Source organism: Cynara cardunculus, unplaced genomic scaffold (assembly GCF_001531365.2).
Source record: "Cynara cardunculus var. scolymus isolate 2C unplaced genomic scaffold, CcrdV1 Un_Scaffold_3550, whole genome shotgun sequence".
Taxonomy (NCBI): domain Eukaryota; kingdom Viridiplantae; phylum Streptophyta; class Magnoliopsida; order Asterales; family Asteraceae; genus Cynara; species Cynara cardunculus.
Window position 1 is genome coordinate 25,129 of NW_020201522.1, and position 25,326 is coordinate 50,454.

At 37.4% G+C, this 25,326-nt stretch overlaps 3 protein-coding genes across 5 annotated transcripts; all 3 read right to left on the reverse strand.

The window, feature by feature from the left end:
• Positions 1 to 1,074: 1,074 nt before the first annotated feature.
• Positions 1,075 to 3,276, reverse strand: LOC112503686 (pentatricopeptide repeat-containing protein At5g27110). Its single transcript, XM_025107675.1, has one exon. It carries the CDS (start codon positions 3,218 to 3,220, stop codon positions 1,103 to 1,105), a length of 2,118 nt encoding a protein of 705 aa, XP_024963443.1. The 5' UTR covers positions 3,221 to 3,276; the 3' UTR covers positions 1,075 to 1,102.
• An 11,969-nt stretch (positions 3,277 to 15,245) lies between these two features.
• LOC112503683 lies at positions 15,246 to 20,025 on the reverse strand. Of its 3 annotated transcripts, XR_003068053.1 has the most exons (5): positions 19,789 to 20,025; positions 17,098 to 17,140; positions 16,883 to 16,980; positions 16,245 to 16,428; positions 15,246 to 15,517 (listed from the first exon to the last, which is right to left on the reverse strand). XR_003068053.1 is itself a non-coding variant. In XM_025107672.1 (4 exons), the coding sequence occupies exons 1-4, from the start codon at positions 19,852 to 19,854 to the stop codon at positions 16,318 to 16,320; spliced, it is 318 nt and encodes a 105-aa protein (XP_024963440.1). In that variant the 5' UTR covers positions 19,855 to 20,018; the 3' UTR covers positions 16,027 to 16,317. The 3 variants fall into 3 exon arrangements, 2 of the variants coding, with proteins under 2 accessions (XP_024963440.1, XP_024963441.1); XM_025107672.1 differs by lacking the exon at positions 15,246 to 15,517 and having other exon boundaries at positions 16,027 to 16,428; positions 19,789 to 20,018; XM_025107673.1 differs by lacking the exon at positions 15,246 to 15,517 and having other exon boundaries at positions 16,027 to 16,428; positions 16,883 to 16,974; positions 19,789 to 19,935.
• A 683-nt stretch (positions 20,026 to 20,708) lies between these two features.
• LOC112503682 (probable calcium-binding protein CML49) lies at positions 20,709 to 24,938 on the reverse strand. The gene is made up of 5 exons (XM_025107671.1): positions 24,324 to 24,938; positions 22,037 to 22,083; positions 21,765 to 21,940; positions 21,662 to 21,680; positions 20,709 to 21,120 (listed from the first exon to the last, which is right to left on the reverse strand). Exons 1-5 carry the CDS (start codon positions 24,919 to 24,921, stop codon positions 21,016 to 21,018), a joined length of 945 nt encoding a protein of 314 aa, XP_024963439.1. The 5' UTR covers positions 24,922 to 24,938; the 3' UTR covers positions 20,709 to 21,015.
• Between the last annotated feature and the right edge of the window lie 388 nt (positions 24,939 to 25,326).

The window sequence follows — 25,326 nt, forward strand, 5'->3', positions numbered from 1 at the left end:
ATCGTACAATTATCATATGTAAGATTTATTAATCGAACAATGATAAATGTCACAAATCTTTCATGTGATAATTGTGTGATATTGATCAGGGTAAGATATTGATTATAATTGGACCAATTAAAGTTCCCCACTTGCGTATTATCATCAATACAAATAAATTGAAATTGATTTGAAATCACAAAGATTGAATCTTGGGATACAGAAAACGATGGGAGAAAATGTGAGGTTCTACTCCAATATAAAATCATGGGATAATTACAATTAAGTCAAATAACATAAAAACTATAAAAATACCTAATTACATTACTACCCTTATTGATTTATTTTTATTTATTATAACTCAAGTTATTTATAAAAAAGATTAAAGACTCACAACTATTCTCGTATTCTCGTAAATCACAAGGGTTCTTGATTGAACTTTTTTCTATATATATATATATACACACACACACACACACACACACACACACACACACAGAGAGAGAGAGGTTAAGTTATTATGCAACCTTTTACATTTATACAACCAGTACAACTCAATCTTAACTGTCCATTTAATTTGATGAATATGTAATTTCATAACACTTTTGATTGTTTTTCATAAAGTATTGATCATAATTAATGAACTCTAGTCATCTTCTATAAATATTTAAATCATAATAWATGAACTCCCATCATTTCCATAAATATCTCAATTGATTAAGTTGTATTGGTTGTACAAATGGACATAGTTGCATTTGAAATATACCTTATATATATACATATGTATGTGTACGCACATATATACATATATATACACACGCGCATATATATATATCTATATATATAATTCTAAGAAATATTATATGAACACTATTTTTGGACCGCTATATCACTGACCATAATTTTGTATTTTTACCGCTATAACAACATAGCCGATTGAGCTATCCCCCAGGGTTTGACTATACATTTATCTTTTCAGTCACTAGTTGGGTTTGGTAAGAATAGATCTCTACTCTTGGATCAATCCTAATTGAAGATTAACACTAATGAGATGCACCGAGATGCACCAGATCAATTTCCGTGGGGTGTTAAAGGGTCCAAACCCTTTCTTATGCTTCTCACCTTAACTCCTATTCTCATACGATCCTTCGTCTTTGGTCTGAAACTGTTCATCCTTGTTCATATGACCACCAAGAATCGATAAACACTCGTATACCATACCTGCTTTCGGGATTGATTTGTCCTCCACGAAGAACGCTTCGATCTTTTTATCAATTTCAATCCAAGCACACCCAGGATTCTTTCTCAATCCGAGCTCTTTCATCTTCAACCTCACTTTTCTTGCCTCGTCCCATTTCTTGATCGAAGCATACATGTTAGCCATCACAATATATGTAGACGGATCATCAGGATCCTTATCAATAATCAAACTCGCAATTTCCTCACCTAATTCTAAATCACCATGTAAATAGCACGCAGAAAACAGCGTGCTCAACAGTTCAACGTCTTCTCTGATACTTACAGTTCTTCTCAGAATATCATAAGCGTCATGTAATCTTCCCGCACGACCAAGAAGATCCACTAGACACGAGTAATCTGCGACTTTCGGTTGGATCCCATAATCATGAACCATTTGATTGAAATAATAACACCCTTCGTTGACTAATCCGGCATGGCTACATGTTGAGATTACTGCTAAAAACAAGACTCTATCTGGTTTTATCTTCAATCCCTGCATTTCTTGGAAGAGTTTCAGTGCTTTAGAAGCTTGCCCGTGTGCACCATAAGCTGTTATCATTGAGGTCCAAGAAATAAGATCTCTTTCGGGTAATCGACTAAAAACATCTTGAGCTTCATCTATGGCACCACATTTGGTGTACATGTCGAGAAGAGCCCCCATGACTATCTCATTCGACTCAAACTCGCCAGAAACAATAGATCTGTGAATATCCTTGCCCTTTTCTAGTGCTCCGAGTTGCGTACACGCTGCCAAAATGCTCGTGAACGTGATGCCATCAGGTGCGACACCGGCTGCATTCATGGCATTATAGGTCTCAAGAGCTTCAAGATACAAACCTACTGCTACATATCCAGAAATCATTAAGTTCCATTCAACAACATTCGTTTTAGGCATTTTCTTGAAGATGGATTCAGCTGATTGAGCGTGTCCACATTTGAAGTACAGGTCTAGCAGTGAACTGTAAATGAAGGCATCAGCTTTTAGGTTGTTTCTTATTATGTACCCGTGGATGAACTTGCCGTGCTTCAAGTTTGCTGATTTAGAACAAGCCATTAGTGAACTGCTTAAAGTTGTGGAATTTGGTTTAGTTCTTCCTTCCACGTTCATCCTCGATAAAAGTTGAATGCAAGATTTGCTATCGCCTTTTAAGCTATATCCTGCAATCATGGAGTTCCAAGAAACCAGACTCTTGAAAGGGATTTGTTCGAAAACTTGTACGGCCATCTCTAAACAACCACATTTGCCATACATGTCAATGGCAGCAGCTTGAACAAAACCATCTGATTCAAAACCGTTTCTCACTGCTTCGGTATGAATCTCTCTACCTCTTTCAAGATTCATAAGCTTGGCACAAGCCGATATAGCTGTCGTGAACGAGACAGAATCAGGTTCGTACCCATGATCTTTCATCTTCCCAAACAAATCCAGTGCTTTCTCGTACTGCCCATCTTGATGATAACAAGAAACCGCAGCATTCCAACAAGCGACGTCTCTCTCAGGCATTTCATCAAACACCTGCACTGCCAACCCAAACACGCCACATTTTGCATACATCCCAAGTAAAGAACTCGTAACAACAACATCGCTCATAAACCCACTTTTCACAAGATGAGTATGGATCATTCTACCAAAGTTAACAAACTTCAATCCACTACAAGCTTTCAAGAGACTTGGGTATGTGTAACTATCGGGTTTGGAAAAAGTGAAATGCATAAGCTTTTCAAAGACTTGAAGAGCTTCATTGAACATGAAATTCTTTGTGTAATTTGAAATCAAACTGTTCCATAAAGTAATGTCTGATGGGTATTCAATGGAATGAAAAACTATGCTTGCAGATTGGAATAATTGGCAAGAAAAGAAGAGGCTAATGAGGTTCTTGCATATTGCGATGTTGTTCTGTAGGCCGGAGGTGATGACTTTCTGGTGAATGAGTTTGGCATGTTTGTTTGATTTTGATTCAACGGCATTTCTTATAAGAGGAATTAGCTTTGCAGCATCCATTCTGCAAACAAAAGGCTTTCACTTCATCCAAAGAAATTATTTGATGATATGGTGTCCGGGTTGTTCCAATCTTTTTAGAGATCCTGTTACACCTATATCAAAGTTATAAGTCTACTGGACGAGAAAACAAATAATCCCAAGTCCCAAAAGCTTTTGATTACAACAAGAGACAACATATATACATATATTAAGAATTTGAACCTAAACAATCTCAATATTTGCCACAATTAACAATCTGAACAAGTGAATGTAAACCTACAATATTAACAATTTCAACCTAAACCTAAACAATTTGAACAATTAACAATCTGAAATAGACGTGAACATAAACCTTAAAATTTTAACATGATGAAAAGTCTTCTAGAACTCAAATTACTTGAGATAAAATTGTAACCAATGTTCTAATCACAATCTTGATCAGTTTACTATCTAAAATTTAAAAGGGATGATGAAGCACTTGTAGAGATGCCATTGCATCCGATTAGGTGTTAAAGTTCTTAAAATTTGAAAATTTTAACTTTCTTTAAAGACTAGTCCTACAGTGATAGCAATCAACATGAGAAACAAAAAAGACTTAAAAAAGAATGGATTTACCTCACCTGCTGCTGGGTGGTGGCTGCTGTCCTGCACCTGCACTCCTGCTCTACTCTTAGAACTCGACGAACTGATAACTTCTAGTGATACTTTGTAGCAATCATAAGATGTTGAATTGTTGTAATGATGCCAAACTGTGAATGACTTCTGGACCCCCTATGGTGAAGTAATATTATTATTGATCAAAGACACTTTAACCTCATCTAAATATGCATATACCATTTACATGTATATGTTCACCTGCAATTTTAACCTTCATTTCATCATTGTCATTCAATCATACAAAAACCTAACAAATTAAATCATCCATCAAGTCCACCACATCACCACAAAATTTATTATTTGTTCTAGAAACAAGACTTTGGACAATCTAAATGAGCTTACAAAAATGGCATCCCCATGATTCTTTTATCCATGTAACAAATTCTTTGTTATAGCAAGGTCATAAACTAGGAACGTATGGTAAAAACTAGTTGATAAGCTAGATGATAATGTAAGAGACTAGGGTTTTTGGTCATTTATGTAAAACACAAGAATCATAATTACAAAAGATGAAAAAGAGCTCGTGGAGCTTATCAAAATGCTACCTGAAGTAGCTGATAAACTAGTCATTGTTGGTAAAACTACTTTTTTTGTCCCAAAATAAATGTCCAACAACGAAAAAGGCACACGGTTTTTGAGAATTTCATCGACAACGATTACACACTTTACTGTTGGTGTTAGAACCACAGTAATGATTGTATAATAACATTACCACATTTCATTGCAAGCTAGACTTTCGAAATGACAACTTTTTTTGGAACATATCAAAAACAAAAATAACTTCTGCATTTTATCTTAAAATCAACCAAACAATATTATATACTAGTATATGAAGTTTAGGTGATATACAAAGAAGAAAAGGATATATGCAGATTTTTACTTTTAGTATTAGGGGCAGAGATGTTTCCGTGCATATATATGAATCTTACACGTGGGAGTGGGACCAATGGCCTTTTTATGCAACCTTATGGCACCCCTCAATGGTGAAGTAGTGATCTTCATTAGTCTTTATATCACATTCAAACTAAACATACATTAATCAAAAAATATCAATGTGGGTTACTAACTATTGTTTTTGCATCTTCATTTAAAGATCCATGTTTACTTGTGGTTAGAAAAAATAACAATGCTATTACCTAAACAAGTTTTGATCCATAATAACAAAAAATACCCTTTCATATAAGATATCAAAACCCATATACCTAAAAAAAAATTGCTTCAAAATAGATAAAAACACATTCTTCATTGAAGAATCAAACACTTGGTGTTCATAACATAAACAAAATTCAGTCTCAGCATTTCTTCATGTTTGTACCACCAGAGTTTCATCAATAGTTAAAGAAGCATATAATTAATCATAGAATCTTTTATAATTTATACCAGCAGAGTTTCATAGGAGAATAGGAGAAATGACATACCGCTAGCAAAGAGTAATCCCAGAAGCAGAAGGGGGAGCCAGGAATTTGTACGAGGGGGGGGGGGCATCAATTCAACACAACTTGGGAAAATTGGCTAAGAGGCTGTTTCTTTACCTCTTAATATTTTCATTAAGTGGCAGCCTCTGAATCGCTAAGAGGAGAATCTTGTGTGGCAAAAAAAAGGCTGCCTCTTAATGGTCTAAAGCCCTCTCAATGATTTTGTATCTTGGATCTCCCTTAACCATTCAGTGCCGTAATTCATCCTGAACAATTACCAAACAATTATATTTTATTTTGCACTATATCATAAGAGTCTCTTAAATCTTCGGACTACAATCATTCTGCACCAAACCATTCAGCATTTACGTCAAACAGTCCCTAAGTTGGCTTCAACCCAACTTTGCTTACAACTATCAACATCAATCTTTTCCGGCATAGATATGCATCACCGGGTTTTTTCTGTTGATTAAATATTTATCCATGAGACCATGACTGTTAAAGGTTAATTAAAATTAGTATAGAGCAATTGCATTGACGTATTAAAACATCAAATGCGCAACGGAAGACAATATGTAATTAGAAGAGTAAAGATTAGATCATATCCTCCATTTATACCCACCACCTGCTGTTATCATTTAACAACATCAAAAAGGAATAAAGATTCATATCCCAACTTCTGCAGAATTTACATGTGAAGATTCCAGTAGAAAGAAAGAAAAAACAATGATTGGAATTTGAAGCAACTTAGAAACCTACGCCAATCAAAATTATGACATTCAAAAAAAGTGATTAAAACACAAAATCTAAATCTAAAGAGCTCACGTAACAATTTCAAAGTTCAAAATCAAACACATAAACTATAAATTGATAAAGGTGATTCCAATTTGAAAATCAAAACAAAATATCTAATGAGCAATGTGCCTCTGTTAATAATTTCAAAGTTTCATAAAATGAAAATCAAAACCCTAACCTGTTGAGAGTGGGGAAGGCCGAGAAGAAGAAAGGGAGTGGTCGCCGCCGGTGAGAGGCGGCACAGTCGCACGTTAGTCCAGACAGCTGCGGTGGGAGGTGGCGTAAGACACGGGGGTGCGTATTTGAGAGGCGGGAAGGACAGAGCTGCGTGAAGCGGAAATTACGGATGGTCTGTTCGTTTTCTATTAATAATTGCATGGATATAATTCTTGTATTGATATATGGCTGTATATTAACAGATAAGTTGTTGTTCGGTTGTTACGTTGAATAAACAAGCTGAATGATAAAAATGACTATTTTAACTTTGGTTTTACATAGAACATAATTATATCACATTTCTCAAAACAACAATATTAATAGATCAAATCATATAGCTGTCAACAAATTGAAACCCCAAATTAAAAAAACATACCCAAATCTTAGCATAATAGAAAATCAAACCTTGAATTTATTGATTTTTTGTATATTTAAAAGACAGAATACTTGCCCTATATATAGAACAGATAATTACACTTTAATACCCTAAGCAGTTACACTTTAATATCCTCAACAATAAGGTTATTTAACTTAAGCAGTTACATTCCCCCGCAGGCCGCAAGTTGAGGGCGGGGAACGACCTGCAACTTGGACCGTAGAAACTCAAATCTTTGTGAAGACAAAGGGCTTTGTAAAAACATCAGCAATCTGGTCATCAGTGGAGATAAACTTGACATTCAATTTTCCTTGAGCAACTTGTTCACGAACAAAGTGATAATCTACTTCAACGTGCTTTGTGCGGGCATGAAAGACTGGATTTGCAGAAAGATAAGTTGCGCCAAGATTATCACACCAAAGTGTGGGTGCCTTGCAAATCAAACCGAGTTCATGAATAAGGGACTTTAACCAAATCAATTATGCTACAGTGTCAGCAATAGCCTTGTATTCAGACTCGGTTGAAGATCGAGAGACAGTTCGTTGTTTGCGAGCAGACCATGAAATAAGGTTTGAACCCCAAATAGATAGCATATCCCCCCGTAGATCGACGATCGATAGGGAAGCCTGCCCAGTCGGAGTCTAAGAAGGCTCTAAGATTAGTGTCCAAGTGAGAGTCTGAAAAGGCTTGAAGTCGAGACCCCGTGTTGTAACGAAACAATAGACCGAGGTTGATTGTGCCCTTTAGATAACGCAGGATTCATTTGACACCAGCCCAATGATTTCCAGTTGGAGCATGCATGAAGTGACACACCTTGTTAGCTGCGAAGGCAATATCTGGACGAGATAAAGTGACATACTAGAGGGCCCCGACTGTCTGCCGAAACCGAGAGGGATCATCAAGTAAGGGACTGTCATCGAGTAAGAGTACTTGAGAGGTACTCATAGGAGATGAAATAGGTTTGCAATCCGCAAGACCAGCTCGATGAAGAATATTAAGAATATATTTTCGTTGAGACAAAAGTAAATCAGAACCATGGTGTACCACTTCAATGCCCAAGAAATAATGCAGTTGGCCCAGATCTTTAAGAGCAAATAGAGAGTTGAGACGATCAATGATGGTAGTTACGGCAGCTGGGTTGTTACCGGTGATGATAATGTCATCGACATATATAAGAAGATAAGCGAGTGTGTCATCAGAGTTGAGAATGAAGAGAGAAAGGTCAGTTTTAGACCCACAAAACCTCAGCTGTTGAAGAGCAGTAGACAATTTTGTGAATCAGGCACGAGGAGCTTGTTTGAGCCCATATAACGACTTGTTCGGTAAGCACACATGATCTGGCCTGTTAGGATCAACAAAACCAGGAGGTTGGCGCATGTAAACGGTTTCTTGAAGATCACCATGTAAAAATGCAGTCTGGATATCTAACTGACGTAGAGACCATTTGTTTGTGACGGGTAATGATAACACGGTTCTGATAGTAGCAGGTTTGATTACTGGGCTGAAAGTCTCGTGATAGTCAATTCCATGTTGTTGATGGAACCCCTTGGCAACAAGCCGGTCCTTGTACCTGCTAATCTTTCCATTCACATATGTTTTCAACCTGTAAACCCATTTACAATCAACCACGTTAGTATTAGGAACAGGGGGAACTACTATCCACGTGCCATTTCGATGAAGCGCAGTCAACTCTTCAGCCATTGCTTGGCACCATTCTAGGGACTTGTTGGCAACGGTAAAGGAGGTAGGTTCAATAGGTAAGGTAGGGGTAGTGGTGGCAGTGTAGGCAGCGTATCGGGTGGTGGGTTTAGGGTTGGGACGAAGGTTAGGAGGCTGAGGCCGAGGGGCTGGAGGTGAGTGGGTGGGGGCGGGATTCGGGTCTGGTGAGGACCCGGGGTTAGGGGTTTGGGAGGGTGAGGTTGGTGGGGTTGTATTGAGTTGTGGAGATGGTACGGAAGGTGGTGGTGGGGTTGTTTCAGGTTGTGGAAGTGGTACGAAAGGTGGTGGTGGTGGTGAGTTGGGTTCGGTTGGAAAACCAGGTGGTGGGGTAGGGAAAATAGATATGTATGGAGAGTCGGGTTGGGATGGAGAGTGGGTAGAAGTAGGTGGTTGATAGGGAAAAACATGCTCATTGAAACGAACATGTCTGGCTATGTATATCCGTTCAGTGGAAGGATCAAGGCACCGGTAACCATGGTGAACAGGACTGTAGCCAAGGAAGACACACGGAGTGGAACGAAAATCAATCTTGTGATGGTTATACGGACGAAGATAGGGAAAACATTGACATCCAAAGACTCGAAGAAAGGAGTAATCAGGTTTGCGTTTGAAAACGTGTTCATAGGGAGATTTGTTGGAGGAGACACGAGAGGGGAGTCGATTTATTAAGTATACGGCGGTTTGAAAAGCAAAATGCCAGAAGCGTTGAGGAAGACTGGATTGGGCTAGGAGTGTGAGTCCAGTTTCGACAACATGACGATGACGACGTTCTACAATGCCATTTTGTTCGCTTGTATGGGGACAAGAACAGCGATGAATTATGCCAAGGTTGTGGCAGAAGGTAGTTAGAGGTCGAAACTCTCCCCCCCAATCGGACTGAATACACTTTAACTTGGTGTTAAGTTGGCGTTCAACCATTTTAATAAAGTTTGTTAAGACTGTATAAACATCAGATTTCTGAATTAAAGGGTAAAACCACATATATCTAGAGTGATGATCAACACATAACAAAAAGAAACGATGACCATCGAAGGATGGTGTATGCGAATGGCCCCAAACATCACAATAAACAAGATCCAAAAAATTATTGCTATGAAAATTTGAATTGGATAAAGATAGTTTTGAGGATTTTCCTAGTTGACAAGCAGAACACAAGTTATTTGATAATTTATCCGAAACAGGTAAAGAACAATGAGAAATAATTGAACRAAAAMCTTGAGCATGAGGATGACCCAAGCGTTGATGCCAAATGTTCGAGGAGGCTTTGACAGCAGTAAATGCAACTTTAGGTAAAGACTTGAGTGTAGGAAGACGGATGGAGTACAGTCCTTGTTCACTGGGRCCCGTTAGGAGGATAGTGCGTGTAGACTCGTCCTTCACAACAAAATAAGATGAGTGAAATTAAAAAAAAACATGATTATCGACACAAAATTTTTAAACAGATAAAATGTTTTGTTTTAGTTCAGGGACATGAAGTATATTGGATAATTTAAAGGTTTTGTTAGGGGAGTAAAGTTTTGAGGAGCTAATGTGAAAGATGGGTATAGAGTTACCGTTACCAACAAGTAAAGAATCGTTACCAAAATAGGCCTCGGAGTTGTCAAGGCTAGATAGATCTGGAGTGGCATGGTGATTTGCACCAGTGTCGGGCTTCCAAGTAGATCCTGATTGCGAACCAGCATCGGAGTAAGTAGCATAGTTGGCATGTGGCATTGCACGGGATTGGTTAGGCTGGTTAGGACAATGAGAGGGTAGGTGACCAATTCCACAGCGATTACAATGACCATACACCATGTTTTGAGTAGAAGCCCAAGAGAATTGACATATGCCATTACTATCACGATTACGAGAGTTGAAAGCAGGTCGTGAGTTACCACGTGAAGATCCACGAGAACCGCGACCACCACGGTTATTATTGAAAGACCGGGATCCAAAATAAGCCTGTGGTCATCATGAAGTTGCAGGGTTCAATTGATATCCCAATTGGGAAGCCATGAGTTGAAGATTATGAAGTTGTTGTTGAATGGAGTCGAAATTGGGCTGCTGTAGTGGTGTAGAGGTAGCCGTAAGAGGCTGCTGAGTAGGAGAGGCAGTCGCAAAGAGAGCCTGGGGAACTTGCGGATTTTTTGCCAAGATCCTTGTAATCATATAATCATGGTCACTTAATAAACCATGCAATTCATTGAAGTTGACAGGAGGGGAGCGAGCCAAGAGGTTTGCTTTGAGACCATTGTATTCTTCATGAAGCCCTGCTAGGGTTAGCATAACCAGATCTTTGTCTTTCATTGGTTCGCCTATATTGGCTAGAGCAGTTGCATATTCTTGTGCTCTACTGAGGTATTCGGCAGGTTTTTCATCACCCTTCATGGTGATTCTAAGTAATTGATTTTTAAGAGTAAATTCATGGGATGAAGTAACCGGAGCATACGCTCGTTCTAAAGACAGCCATATCTCTCGAGATGTTTTGCCCTGAATATGTTGAAAGGACTCTTCTGACACAGTAGAGATGATGAGCATACAGATGTGAGCGTCGTTGGAGACCCATGGTTGGTAGCTTGGATTGTCAGTTGTAGCAGATCCGTTTGTAACCTTCGATTCTGGACATGGAATAGTGCCATCAATGTAGCCAAAAAGATTGTGAGAGGTAAGAAAAGATTCGACCATTGATCGCCAATAGCCATAGTTCGTGGGTTTTAGGGTGAAGGCAAACTTGTGAGAATTGTGGGTTGTTTTCTCCTGATTAGTGAGAGTTATGATTGCGGCCATAGTAGCTTGGAAGAGGTGACGGCTTGGAAGAATGCCGCTGGAGGTTTGTGACAGTTGGAGGAGTTGTCGGGGGTTGCATCGGCTGTCTGAAGGTCGTCGGAGGTTGGGAATGGTGCCACCGGAAGTTACGTCGGTCAGACTGGAGATTTTGTCGGCTGAATTGCCAGAAAAAGAAGGGATTTGATTAGCTCTGATACCAAATCAAACCTTGAATTTATTGATTTTTTTGTATATTTAAAAGACAGAATGCGTGCCCTATATATAGGACAGATAATTACACTTTAATACCCTAAGCAGTTACACTTTAATACCCTTAACAATAAGGTTATTTAACTTAGTCTAACATAGAATACAAAGGAATGCAACCTAAAACCCAAAATTTAAATGAAAAGGGCAGGTGAGGCAGAGGGATGCAACTCGTCGGTGTGATAGAATACAAACAGGTTGGCATAATAGAATACAAACCCTAAAACGAGAGATGCAACTCGTCGGTGTGTGAGGCAGAGGGCAGGTGAGGCGGCGACGACTGGCAATGGTGAGGCAGAGGGCGACGACCGACGATGGTGAGGCAGAAGGCGACGACCGACGATGGTGAGGCAGAGGGCGACGACCGGCGGCGATCTGGATCTAGGGGACGACCGATGGCCATCTGGATCTAGGTGACGACCGGCGATGGTGAGGCAGAGGAAGACTGGCGATGGCTTTAGGGGAGTTTTTTTGGAGAACGAGAGATGGGTTGCAAGGGTAAGAAGGTAAAAAAATGGTCGAGTGGATAGGACTCTTCTTGGTGGGCTGAGCGAATCAGCCTCTTTCTGGCCCATTAAGTCACTTCCGAACACTTATATATGGCTTAGCGAATAAGCCATACATGTTATATAGCCTATTAAGTCACTTCCAAACAGCCCCTACGTGAAATCTAAATGGATAAAAAGCGAGGGAGGGCCCAATAAGTAATAAAAGCAAAAACAATTTGTTCGAGTCGAAATTCCACATCTGATTGGTTTGAGCTTGACCTCCAAAAGTCAAAAGTATCTGGATATCCTAGTTCAAATCGAAGGAGGAATAAAAATCCCCTTGTGGCCATGGAAGTTCAAATACGGTGACTCCGGACTACCGCAAAGCAGGTAGTCATCCTGGGATTAGTCGGCTCGCATAACGAGTTTGGATACCCAGGTTAATAAAAAAAATCCGTCGGTAATCCATTCATACAAAATTATTACTTTTTTATTTTTTTATTTTTTATATGTTTTTCTACGTGTCGATCGTTAATTATCAATGGATGAGTGGTGGGATACGTTATAAATCATAAATTTAAAAGTAAGAAAAATTTAAGATCCATCGGTAACCAGTAACTATTACACACTTTGTGTGCATGGTCAGTTTAGCCGGAAGCTTCATATGGAAACAGATATTTTCTATGTCTTATACCATATCTTGCGGAATAGGTATGGGACCTGATGAGGAATGCCTGTAGGTCTGAGAAGCGGGCATTTATTGTCGATAACGTATGGTCAGGACCTAATGTTAATTTTATAAATGTTAAAATTGATTGGTTAACCGAAAGTTTGACCTGCAAACTGTTTTGGTTCGGGTGAGTTATTCGGTTTTGGATTTCTTATACCCAAGAGCCTCCAGTCGCCTAAGTTTCTGGATCCGTCACTGGTTGACCTAATTGGATCATGTGAAAGGGGTACTACAAGGCTGGTTTAAAACATCGTGTTGAGAATTTAATTTTAAGAGTGTAACACCTAACTGATTAATTATAAATACATAATTAGCTAATAGATGCTCGTACATGATGATTTTAAGAGATGAACGAACATTTTACTTCGCTTCTCATTTGTATTATCTTTCTGTTTTAAAATAAGTGTTCATAATGAAAAAGACGTCTGAGTTTCGGAAATTTACAATTATTATAATTTTAAATATAACTAAATGAAAATTTATTTGTAATAATAAAAATGGAGAGAAACTTTTACATCTCATAATTAAAGGTGGAATGAAAAAGTAGACATTTACATTTAAAATTATACATTTATTTTCAGACAAACTAAATAAATTGTAGAAATTTATTTTGCGATGAAAAATGTAATTTTCATGATCCCTACGTTATTGGTTCATCGAAGTTAGATATGTATACACACACATATAGACTTGGGATCTTATGAGACCGCCTATTTTTCATAAGACCTATGAGGCCACATCAAGGGGCTGTTTACCAAATACTTATCCGGTAAGCGTTTACCGTGGTAAGAGTCGTCGTATTCACTTCCCGGGTAAGACTTTTGGTCTTTGTCTCTTTTTTACCAGGTAAGATTCTAGATCCTTACCATATTCATCTGGTAAAGTAATATGACTTGATGTTCACTTATCCGAGTAAGCATTTGATAAACGGCCCCTAAAACCACCTAGTTAGGAAAGAGGAACATGTGAATGTTGAATAACCCAACCGAACCTGAACTTTTGTCCGGTTAAACAATTCGGGTTATTCGTTATTAAGTTTTTCGATTTGGGTTTTGATTAATTCTTACGATTTTGTTTTTTATATTTTATACTTATAATTACCTTAAATTAATAAATAGTAATTACATTTAAACCTTTCTTCTCCCACCTCACTACAGTTTTCAAGTTTATATTTAAATATTTATTATATTCATGTTTATAAATTATCTTAAAATTTGACAAAACCTTAAATAATATAAAATCTTTATTTGGTTTAAACCAAATAACCTTAAACCTATCAAACCAAATCTTGCTCAGTATGATTATCAGTTAGGGGTCGTTTACCAAACACTTACCCAATAAGCACTTACCAGTAAAATTTAACACTATCAGTTACTTACCAGGTAAGACTTTAGTCCACCAAAACGATATCGTATGCAACAATTTACCCGATAAGCGATTACTGTGGTAAGAGTCGTCTCCCTCACTTACCAGGTAAGACTTTTGGTCCTTGTCTCGTTCTTACCAGGTAAGATTCTTGGTCCTTATTATATTCATTCGATATGGTAATGTAACTTGGTAAGCGTTTATCCGGGTAAGCGTTTGGTAAACGGCCCCTTAGTATGGAAACTCAAATAAGTTAAAAACCCGGATAAACCGACTGAATAACACCCCTACTTGAAAATGTTTGGGTCACTGAAGATGAGATGGTTGATCAAAATCAACGAACTTCCGATTCATAATCTACATGTTCCTTGGAACTCAATGAAGCCTCAAGTTGGTAACGGATATGCATCATCCTCAGTGTTCAAGAATTGCTCGATGAAACATGCGCTTGCAAATTGCTTTCAACTTAGACGTGCTACTTGTCTTATTTTCATTCATACGTTGTTTTGTTATATAATTACTAACTATTCAAAAAACAACAAAGACAAGTTGCACCTGTGCAACATACTAATAATCAAGAGTTGATGTGCATATCAAGAAATGTGTTTCATAAATATTACAGGCTGTTTGATTCATGGATTTGGATGGAACTGAAAGGAATTGGAATGGCCAAATCCTTTGACCAAATTCCTTCCAAAAACAATGCTTGGTTTATGGAATAAAATTGATGGAATCCTTTCAATTCCAATAAATTCATTCACTCACAGATTTTGCATTCCACGACAATACCATTGGATTTTAATTTCTTTCCGAAAAATTCCTTTCCTAATCCAAATTCATTCAACGTTGCATCTACCATCTCATCTAATTGATCTCTGGTTCGATCTCTATCTGGTACGCTCTCACACACACACACACACACACTCTCTCTCTCGTAATTTCTCCATTTATACGAGATCGATAGACAACATATGTATCAAGGAATCGATTCAAGATAACTAGCTGTCGATATCACTAGTCCAATTCCGTTATTCAAAAATCATAAAAGGTCATTTATTGATATTTAATTCCGATTCCAAAGTTGAATTCCGTAAACCAAACAAAAAAATTCTAATCCGTTAAGAATTTCATTCCAATTCCATGCAACCAAACGCAATCACAAGACATGGTCAAATTCCATCAAATTCCCTCAAAGTCAAATTCATTTGATGAATTCCAATTCCATCGAATTCCATTCTACGAACCAAACGCCCCCTTACTTTCATAGGTTATGGCAATAATGGGAATCTGTTTAAATGGGTATATTGTCCACAGAACATGCATTTACAAGAATTGGCAAGTTTCTAGGATCCCTTGTTCTGGTGCAGTTGCAACAATATACATCATTCACCTATACCCAAATAAGTTTGTGCCCCCTTGTTTTCGATGATAAAAATTTCTTTAAAACATACTCACAAGATCAATTCTTTAGATGGACTCGATCTTTGGCCAATGACAAATTTTATCAAACCTTTGTCGCCAAATCCAGACGCACATCTGACAGGCCTACAATAGCCAAAAAGAAAGACGCTAGTTAAAGAGGTAGTCAAAGGAAGAAAATGCATACGACCATGAAGTAGAGGGAGGAAGATGACTTGCAAAAATTGATGGAGGCAGGAGACAATTCTTGGAGTTGTAAAACCAAAAGAAAGATGTGTTGATTCCGCCAAAAATCTAGTTTGTAGACCGATAAAAAGCACTAGACAAGAGGAGGATTTGGTGATTGGAAGCAAAACTGAGGAAAGGGTTCAAGACGTACAGGTTCAGAGGATACTATGATAAAGGTAAGTTCAATGGACGGGATTCACATTGCGCTTGAATATATGTGTGTGTGTGTGTGTATCAAATGATTATAACCGAAAATATGTCTACTTTGTAGACTTCACATGTAGAATTTGAGTCTGCATTTACTGTATATATGCGTGCCTTACCTCATTATATTACTTGAGTCATGTCATAGTTAACAAGTCAGTCATCAAGTAATTGATGTCCTTAAATGTGTCAAAAGTTTGTTATAGGCTCTAAAATTTAAACTTCATCCTCTAAACTAGTAGTCAGCCCAAAGTTGGCTCCATTTTAATACAATTTTTCCTATCTCGAATAAAATAAAAGGTTTACACAAGTTAATCTTGGTTGTACTAACCTCTACTCCTTCCAACTGAGAGATGAAAGCTACAAGAAACTAAGAAACACGGCATACTCAACAAAATAGGTTGAGAAAGAGGGTTCTTACTTGCGATCATGCATGAATGATATTTTATCACGAAAAAAATGCAGAAAATATTGATCTCCCGAAAGGGCTCGTTTCATTTTGAAGCTAAATCACTATCGGCTTTCTCTAATGCTCGGACAAGATGAGTTATACGATAACGGAGTTTTGCATTTTCTTCTGTAACCCACTTCACCTCCTTCAAAGCCTGAAGAAAGGTAGAAGACAAATAGCTTAAAATCACTCTTCAAATCTTAAAGAGAGAAATATGATATACTACTCCCTATGTCCCAAAAAAATGCAACATTTCCATTTTTGGTAAACAGGCTTACTTCCTCCCTCCCAAAATAAGTGTCTATTTTCCAATTCTATTCTTGTTTATAAGATGAAGAAATTCATTACTCCCTCTATTATTAAGGATAAAATCGTCATTTAGTTAGGAAAAAAGATTAACAATTACACATTTCTAAACCTATGCTTTTTTCATTGTGGACGTTTATTTTGGGATGATGGAAGTAATTTAATTTCACCTATTTGCCCTTATCGATTGTCTTTGTCAAGGTGCGATTTAGACATTTGATCAATACTCAAACCTATTGATTAAATACATGTGAAATCAAAGGTCACGTTTTCTGCCAGACGGAGGTAGAACAATGGTTCACCTTTTCTCTTTCAGCAAGTTGCTCTGCTTTTGCATCTTCTAACATTCTTTGCATTTCGGCTACTTTATTTGATAGCTCCTCATTTCCAGAGTCTGCAACTACTCAATCCCATAAAAAAGAATACATAAAATTACTAGAAAACGAAATCAAACAGTTACGATTATGCTTCAGAACAAGACTAAAAGACTAACTTGGTGAGGTTATTAAGAACCCACCTTTCGTCGTAGCAATGGCAGCTTCAAGTCTTGCCAACCGTTCCTATGGATCAAACACAAGCTAGTTAAATGAACTTCTTATATAAAAGGAGAACTATGCTCAACCATGTTTTAAAGCTAAATAAATGTAAATATGCATGTGTAGTCTGAGGATGTAAATTCACAAAGGGGACCGGACGGCAAGAGTGAGGTAGGCAGGTGGAAGAATTGTAGAAGGGTTTAGGGTTTTATTATTTTAATTTGACATTTGTAGTTTAGTAATTTACCAATCTTGTACCATCACCCTGACTCTTGTTCCACCTACAAAAAAACTGTATTTTTCTCCCACTCAATTCTGTCATATTCCTCTCTAATGTCGCACCATACGTGGAACAACAAGTTTTTGTTTTGTCTTGTCCAACGTACCAAACACGCCCTCAACGATCAATCAATAGACAGCCCATCATGGACAGAAGAAGACAGATCAAGTGGCTCCTAAGTAGCATCCTCCCAACGACTTTGAACTGGATGCGATGACCTTCTCTATGATTAAAAAAAGAATTCATAAAAAATACCCCTAGATTAAGACTATCGCATAAAGTCCGAATAGGCACTTTGTTCAGGCCAAAATTCTCTCCAGCCGCTCTTACTGTCTTACATGAATTCTAAATGAACTCTTGGGTTCCCCTCCTTCACCCCCACTCATGACCAGACTACCAGCCACCCATAAGCATGGTTTTAAAAATCGTTCAAGGCGTAAGCCTCTAGACGAGGCAACCCAAAACCACACCTGAGGCGGCACCTCTTGGACCCTGGAGGAGGCTTACGCCTTGGTTCAGTGAGGCGGTTTGGTGTGGCGTGAGGCGGTATCAAGGCGTACACCTCAGATTATCTGCTTTGGTAATGGGGTTCTGACTTACTTTTATAAGCTTTATGGCAGTAGTACTTATCTTATAATACAAGAGTCTTCTTATTTTAAAAAACTAAAAAGTCAAAGTCCAATGGCCCCAATGTGTACTTTTAATATTTTAAAACCCAAAAAGCAAGTATTTTCTTATCTCAACCAAAAAGTGTGGTTTGACGCTCCCACTTCCTCCAAGCAACCAATTTTTCCACACCCTCCAGCCTATCCCACGATTTCACTCTTTCCTCTGTCAAGAACCACTCAACCACGGCCTCTTAGTAATTTAGTATATACATTTGTGTAGTCTATATATTTCCGCCTTGGGGCTTACGCCTCAGACCACCTCGAGGCTTACGCCTCGCCTCGCAGAGGGAAAACGTCTTGAGAGTTGAGGCCCAATTCCGCCTTTTAAAATCTTGCCCATACGCAAATTCGTCCCTCTAGAACCTAATTTTATCACCATTCATCGGTAAACCATGATTAAGACCAGACTATTACAATACTTAGTTATTGATCTAACTCAAAAAAAAACCTTCTACTGCCTTCTATTAAGGGAACCGGTTTCCTACTTCAATATTTCATTAATTGTCCCCTAGAAATTCATAGACCTTGATAAAAAAAATATTAAAAAAATTAGAAAACCAGGCGCTTAACCTCCATGGGATTAGAAACCAAACCCCAATAGATGGGGATGAATACACAAGACATTGACATTCAAAAAGAACAACCATAATTACTTTTCTGATCGAAACACTGATGGAACTCTCCTAAAATTATGTCACATATGAATGAGCAACCAAGCCATGATGAAGACTGTCTGTCCTCTGAATGCTTAAGAAAGAAACTTGGTGACCTGATAAAAAAAAAAAATTTCTAGACTTACTTCCCCTGTTTACCTCTTTTAGCAGATCCCCCTCTTCCCAAAAAGATTACAGTAACAGATTCTTTTTTAATCCTCATTCACCTTTATTGAGTTTATTCTAGTTAAGCGTTTGTGTATTTCTCACTTCAATATCAATCAAAAAATCTCTCAAATCCACAGCATCACCCTTATATGCAATAATCAAATACTTCAAGTAGTAGTAGTTGTACATCCCTACTGTTAACTTTGTGCAATCAGAGTTCATAAAGATGAATTTGTTACTATCAAGGGAGAGGTCCAATCAAAAAGCTATATACCCCTCAGTAAAAACTAAGATTCTAATGAACTGATGGCTTCTGATCATAAATAAGTATGAGAGCTTGGTGCAGTGAAGGGTAGATAGAAGTCTCATGGCAAGAATCCATAACACCCCAAGAAACTGTAACCTATATTCATCGCCACAATAATCCATTTCCGTACCAAAATTAAGCTTAACAGAAGAGATCATAGCATCTTTGTTAACAACGTTACGAATGAAGAATGTATTGTGAAGTTGAGCGAAATAAAATGAAATTCGAGGTTAATGTCATCCATAACACCCCAATAGAAGTTAAAGAAACTCTAACCTGTATTCATCGCCACAAGAATCCATCAAGTCTAATCTATGATTACTTAAGATAGTAATCGCCAAAAAAGGGGATAGAAAGGGAGGGAGGAAAATCGAGAAAAAGGAAGATCCATCAGGACAAACCAACGCCATTCATCAATGTATTATACATATATAATCCAAACCCTTGTGTACATCCATACATATATGTAGATATATATATATTAAGAATCTATGAAAAACTCTTGTCAATTTATATCATAAAACCCTAATGTACATCCATACAAACAAAAACGATGAACACACTAGGATCAAATAGAAGATATCATGGTTACTAACCTCAGCATCGGAAGCCCTTTGATGAAAGGGTTTTAGGGCTGCTTGAATATCATTTGACGTCGCCATGTTTATCTCTTATTCTCTGTCGCTCACATCAAAGCCCTAAACCACCACAGTGAAGATCGAGAGAACCAGACCGGAAAATTAGTTCGACCGGATAACTAGAGTCCTTATATTTTCCAATTTGGCCCTCTTAAAATTGAAAATTACTACTCTCACCCCTATAACTTTTTCGGGATTACAATTTAGAGATGCACAAAACTACAAAGAGAAATGAATAATGGCTTGACCTGATTCGGGACCGGACCAAAAGAAACAGAATATATTGAAACCGGTTAATATCAGTTAAGGCTTGTTTGTTTTTACTTTATGAGCTTAATCGCTTATCATTCAATATCAGATAATAATTTATGTTATGTTTACTTTTTAAGCAATAACAACAAAAAAAGTTGAATCTGATAAGTCATCATACATCTTACCCACGTTCACTCATAGTTTGGGGGGGGGGGTACGAAAAAACCGTTAACCAGCGAAACTCGCCCAACCTAACCTACTAACAACTCAATTAAACTCAACTCGTCAAACCACTAATTAATGTTTGAATACAGTCAAAATGAATTTGATACAAGAAACATCGTAAAATTTATTGGTTATAACTTTTTTATCCCATAATTTTTTGCACGGTGACGGTGTCAAACTTTTTATCTCATAGAAACAAGACGCTTTTATATACGAGTATATATAGATGATTATTATCGAGATATGCTCAATAAACTTATATGCAGTAAACTTTTTATATACGAGTATATATAGATGACTTGTTTATCGAGATGCCAGATAACATAATATATTCATAAACAGCAAAACGACACTACACCGGTAAAACTCAATTTTCTCATACAATGCCACAAGGATCGTTTGCAGAATGTGCACAAACTCTTCGTATTACTATAAAAAAAAAGGTCATTGTACGCAATCTTTTCAAAATTCGAACACTTGCCCTTACATCAAACATTAAGAAATTGTCGAATATATTTTATTACAATCAAAACACCACAAAAGTAATACAATAAACATGAAAAAAAAACACGGTTTTGTGCAAGTATACCATTCCGGAACCAACAGTACTACTACGCCCTGATGGCAAAACAAGCAAAGTTGAATAACCGAAAGGCAAATACATCCAAAGGAACAAGTCTACGTTAAAAGAGATTGTAGATACAAACCCTAAGCAACGAGAAAGGGCAAAACGGTCAACATGAACGTTTCATATGAGAACGTAGCAGACCCCGAGTACGTTGTGTCCTTCTCCTTGAACTTTTCCGTTAGCCCCTGCAATCACCGTAAACCACATCAAATATATAACGCTTCATAGCTACTCTGCAACCAACTACAAGAAACGAGACTTTGACTTTCAGTGTCAAACACTCCAAAGCTTAAATTTTTTGCCAAAATAGGAAACCCAACCCAACCCAATATATCACACCCGAATCTCGGGTATAAAATAGAGATGCACAAAAAAGCCCAACGCTAAAACTCTACGAAAATCCCGGTCCTAGTAAGCCCGAGCCCAGGCCAGACCCGGCCTTAAAACCTGATCAGGCTAACTTTACTTCAAGGCCCAGTCAAACCCTAGCATAAGAAAAGCTCAAAAAAGCCCGAGCTTTTCTTTGCAAACTGACAACGGGCTTGGAACGTTTGGGCCAGAAAAACCCTAGGCTTTGTGCATCCCTAGACTGAAAAGGTAAGATTTACGTAGATAATTTGAGACAGACTGTTTCCGACAATTTTCATGAAATGTAGTAACCGAGCTCATGGCTCGAAATTTGACCAAAGGGATGATAGTTTTCCCATATCTGAGTTCGTTCCATACCTTAACAGTCAAGCAGCACCTGAAAACATGGAAAACGAAGGTTAGAGACGAGATTAAGCAAAAATTATCATGGGTACATTAAACGGTTGTCATAGCAACGTACTCGATGAAGTTATCGTATTCAATAGCCTTGTTCTTTCCACCGGTTTTGTCGAATTTGGAGACCAGCAAATCCAAAACCACAGGTGAAACAGCAAAGCCCAGGCTCATGAGAGCTTCTCTCAGTTCATTGGCATCGATCTTGCCACTGCGATCTCGGTCGAATTTTTCGAAATTTGCCTGCGAAACGTACAAGAAATACGAAATTTATCGGTTTGATACCAAGTTAAAGAACGAAAAAACTCGAAACAATCAAGAATTCCCATTAATACTCACCCTCCAGTTCTGTAGACTGTAGAAAACTTGAGTAAATTCCTTAGGTCCTGATTCCATGAAGAACAGCCATAAGTCAATAGAGACACTACTAGCCATAACAAATTATGTATATATATATATATATATATATATATATATATATATCTATACTACCTTATAAACCAGATTTATCAAAAGTCTTAAAAACAATTTTTAATGCACAAAGTTTATGTACAAAGTCTTAAAAGTCTTAAAAACAACTCATAATGCATTAAGTACTATTACTTTATGCATTCAGTCTTAAAATCTCTTAATCTACAATTAAAATAACATATGAAACAAGTTACCAATGCACATTATTGTCTTTTCTTTTCATGTACCCAAGATACTTTTGACACCTTTCACTCATGCTTTCACCCTCTCATACCTCTATGTCTTCTCCTCATCCCCAAGGTGAGATTTAAACTGATATTCACCATGTGTTATTAAAAATTCTCTCGTTCAATTGCTCTAGCACTCTCGGTTTCGCTCTCGATCTCTTGATTTTGTGCTCTTGGTGTAAATCGAACACATTTGTGGAATCATTTAAATATGTTGGATTTTAAATATATTAGATTTTAAACTGTCATACAATTTTTTTCATCGATTGACTGAAATTGGAACCATAACTTTTATTTATTCAAGTTGTAAATATGTAAAGACCAAATGTAACTTATATCATCGTTAAATCTTCTCTGATAAAACATGTGAAACTTCAAAATCGTTAAAATTCACGGCTCCCGCCGCATTGCACAGATACACAACTAGTATATATATAATCCATAAAAGGGTTAACCGTGAAAACTAGTACATCATGTATTATTTTACATGATTTTTTCATTTAACTAAGGTAATATTTAACATATATTACTTTCACCATGTGTGTTTTATATGTTTTTGTGAAATAAAAGGGTACACATAAAAAAAAGTTTCACAATGTGAAATAAATACATTATAAAACAAATATATGTTAATGGGAAAAGTACAATAAAAACCAATGAACTTTCTTGTTTGGAATGATTAAGTCCTTGAACTTTTTTTTGGAACAAATAAGTCCTTGAACTTTCCAAAACATGTTAAATAAGTCATTGGACAATTTTTTGGCACAAATAAGTCCTTGGACATTCTAAAATATGTTAAATAAGTCCTTAGACATTCCAAAAAATGTTAAATAAGTCATTGAACAATTTTTGGAACAAATAAGTCCTTGAACAATCCAAAACATGTTAAATAACTTCTTGAACTTTTATAGAACATGTTGGATACATTCTTATGACTTGTACAACTAGTTAAAATGGTAATTATTTTTTTGTAAATGTAAGTACTTTTTTGTTATATTTGTTTAATTTTATAGATCTACATACTTTTTGGTTCAAAAAATATTTAGGGGCTTAATCGTTCAAAATATGAATGTTCATTGAGTTTTTTTCCGGATTTTTTTCATTATTTTACCACTTTATTTTTTTCAAAAAGTTATTTAACATGTCTTGGATTGTTCAAGGACTTATTTGTTCCAAAAATTGTCCAAGGACTTATTTAACATTTTTTGGAATGTCCAAGGACTTATTTGTTCCAAAAATTGTCCAATGACTTATTTAACATATTTTGGAATGTTCAAGGACTTATTTAACATGTTTTGGAAAGTCCAAGGACTTATTTGTTCCAAAAAAAAGTTCAAGGACTTAATCATTCCAAACAAAAAAGTTCATTGATTTTTATTGTACTTTTCCCTATGTTAATCAATACATTAAATCATAGCAAAAAATGAAAATTTTTGTTTTGAAACATACTTTTAGGTAAAAAATTTCACGGTTATCATAATATATAAAGTTCTTATTTAATTATTCCCCATAAATAATTGGTTCTCGTGATTTTTAAAATATTATATATTATAATTCTTGTATTATTTTTGTCGAACGTAACTTTAGCAGAATCGACTAATTCAGAATTAACATCGGATTGTGGGGCCACACGTGAACAGACACGTCACCATCTGTGGTGAAGTAGTTGATCTAATACCGGCCCCACATAATCCAGCATGGAGCTAAACTAGTGGGACCCGCACTACGCGTTAATGCTGACATCAAATAATGCGGACCAATACTAAAATACGCGGCTGAATAAAAGAGGACAACTACTAAAATACGCGGCTCACGGTTAACCCCAATTCAATCGCCGATCACAAATCGAAACAGCACCGAGCAAAATCGAAATCAGTGTGTGTTTGTGTGAGAGAGAAAGGGAAATTTAGAGAGAGAGAGATTTGTACCGATCTTTCTAGTGTTGGTGTTAGTGAAGAGATACATGAGAAGATGAACAGTACGGATACTGAAGCTTTGATTGTACGACGATAACGCCCTCTGCAATTCCTTGTCGTCGATAATACCACTTCCATCCTGATCGGCGGCCTGGAAACACGCCACCACACTAGGATCTGTCCCCGGTGGGAACGTCGACGGCAGAAGCGCCGAAAACGGGCTGCCGTACGACCCTGGTGCCGGTGGGTAGCCACCGCCGGGTTGAGGAGCACCGTAAGGGGATGATGAGGGTTTGTTGTGGTCTTTTGGGGGTTTAGTTTCTGGGTGTGCACCGTAAGGGGCTGATGGTGCTGGTGCTCCGTAGGGACTGGCTACGGGTGCGTAAGGCGAAGGTTGACCATGGGGAGGCTGTGCGGCACCATAGGGCTGTGCCGGAGCTCCGTAGGGTTGTGCTGGGGCGCCATAGGGTTGGGCCGGAGCACCGTAGGGTTGTGCTGGGGCGCCATAGGGTGTGGAGGAGTAGGGTTGAGACGACGGTGATGCACCGTAGCCGGGTTGAGACGACGGTGGTGCACCGTAGCCGGGTTGGTTATGTGGGTATCCAGACATGATTTCTTCTTGGGGATGGAGGATGGAAGAGAAGCAAGAAATGTGTTTTTGTGAGAAAGGGGTTATTATCAATTGCTGATATATGTATATGGGTGTGATGTGAGATTACCAAAATACCCTTTGAATGATCGCCGCATAAAAATGAACCTTTTTCGTTTTCATACGTTACATATATATATTTTGTCTAATAATATAATATGATATGTTTTTGTTGACGAACAACAAAATTTATATTATATTTATATTTTTATAAAAAACATTTTTTCAAATAATAAGATAAAAAATTTATTTTTGAAACAAAAAAAAAAGATCGCTTTATTTTGTGTGTTGAAAACGATTGAAGGGTTGAGGTTAAATAAGTCAATTTGAGCAATTTAAATTATATTTTTGATCACTACAGTTAAT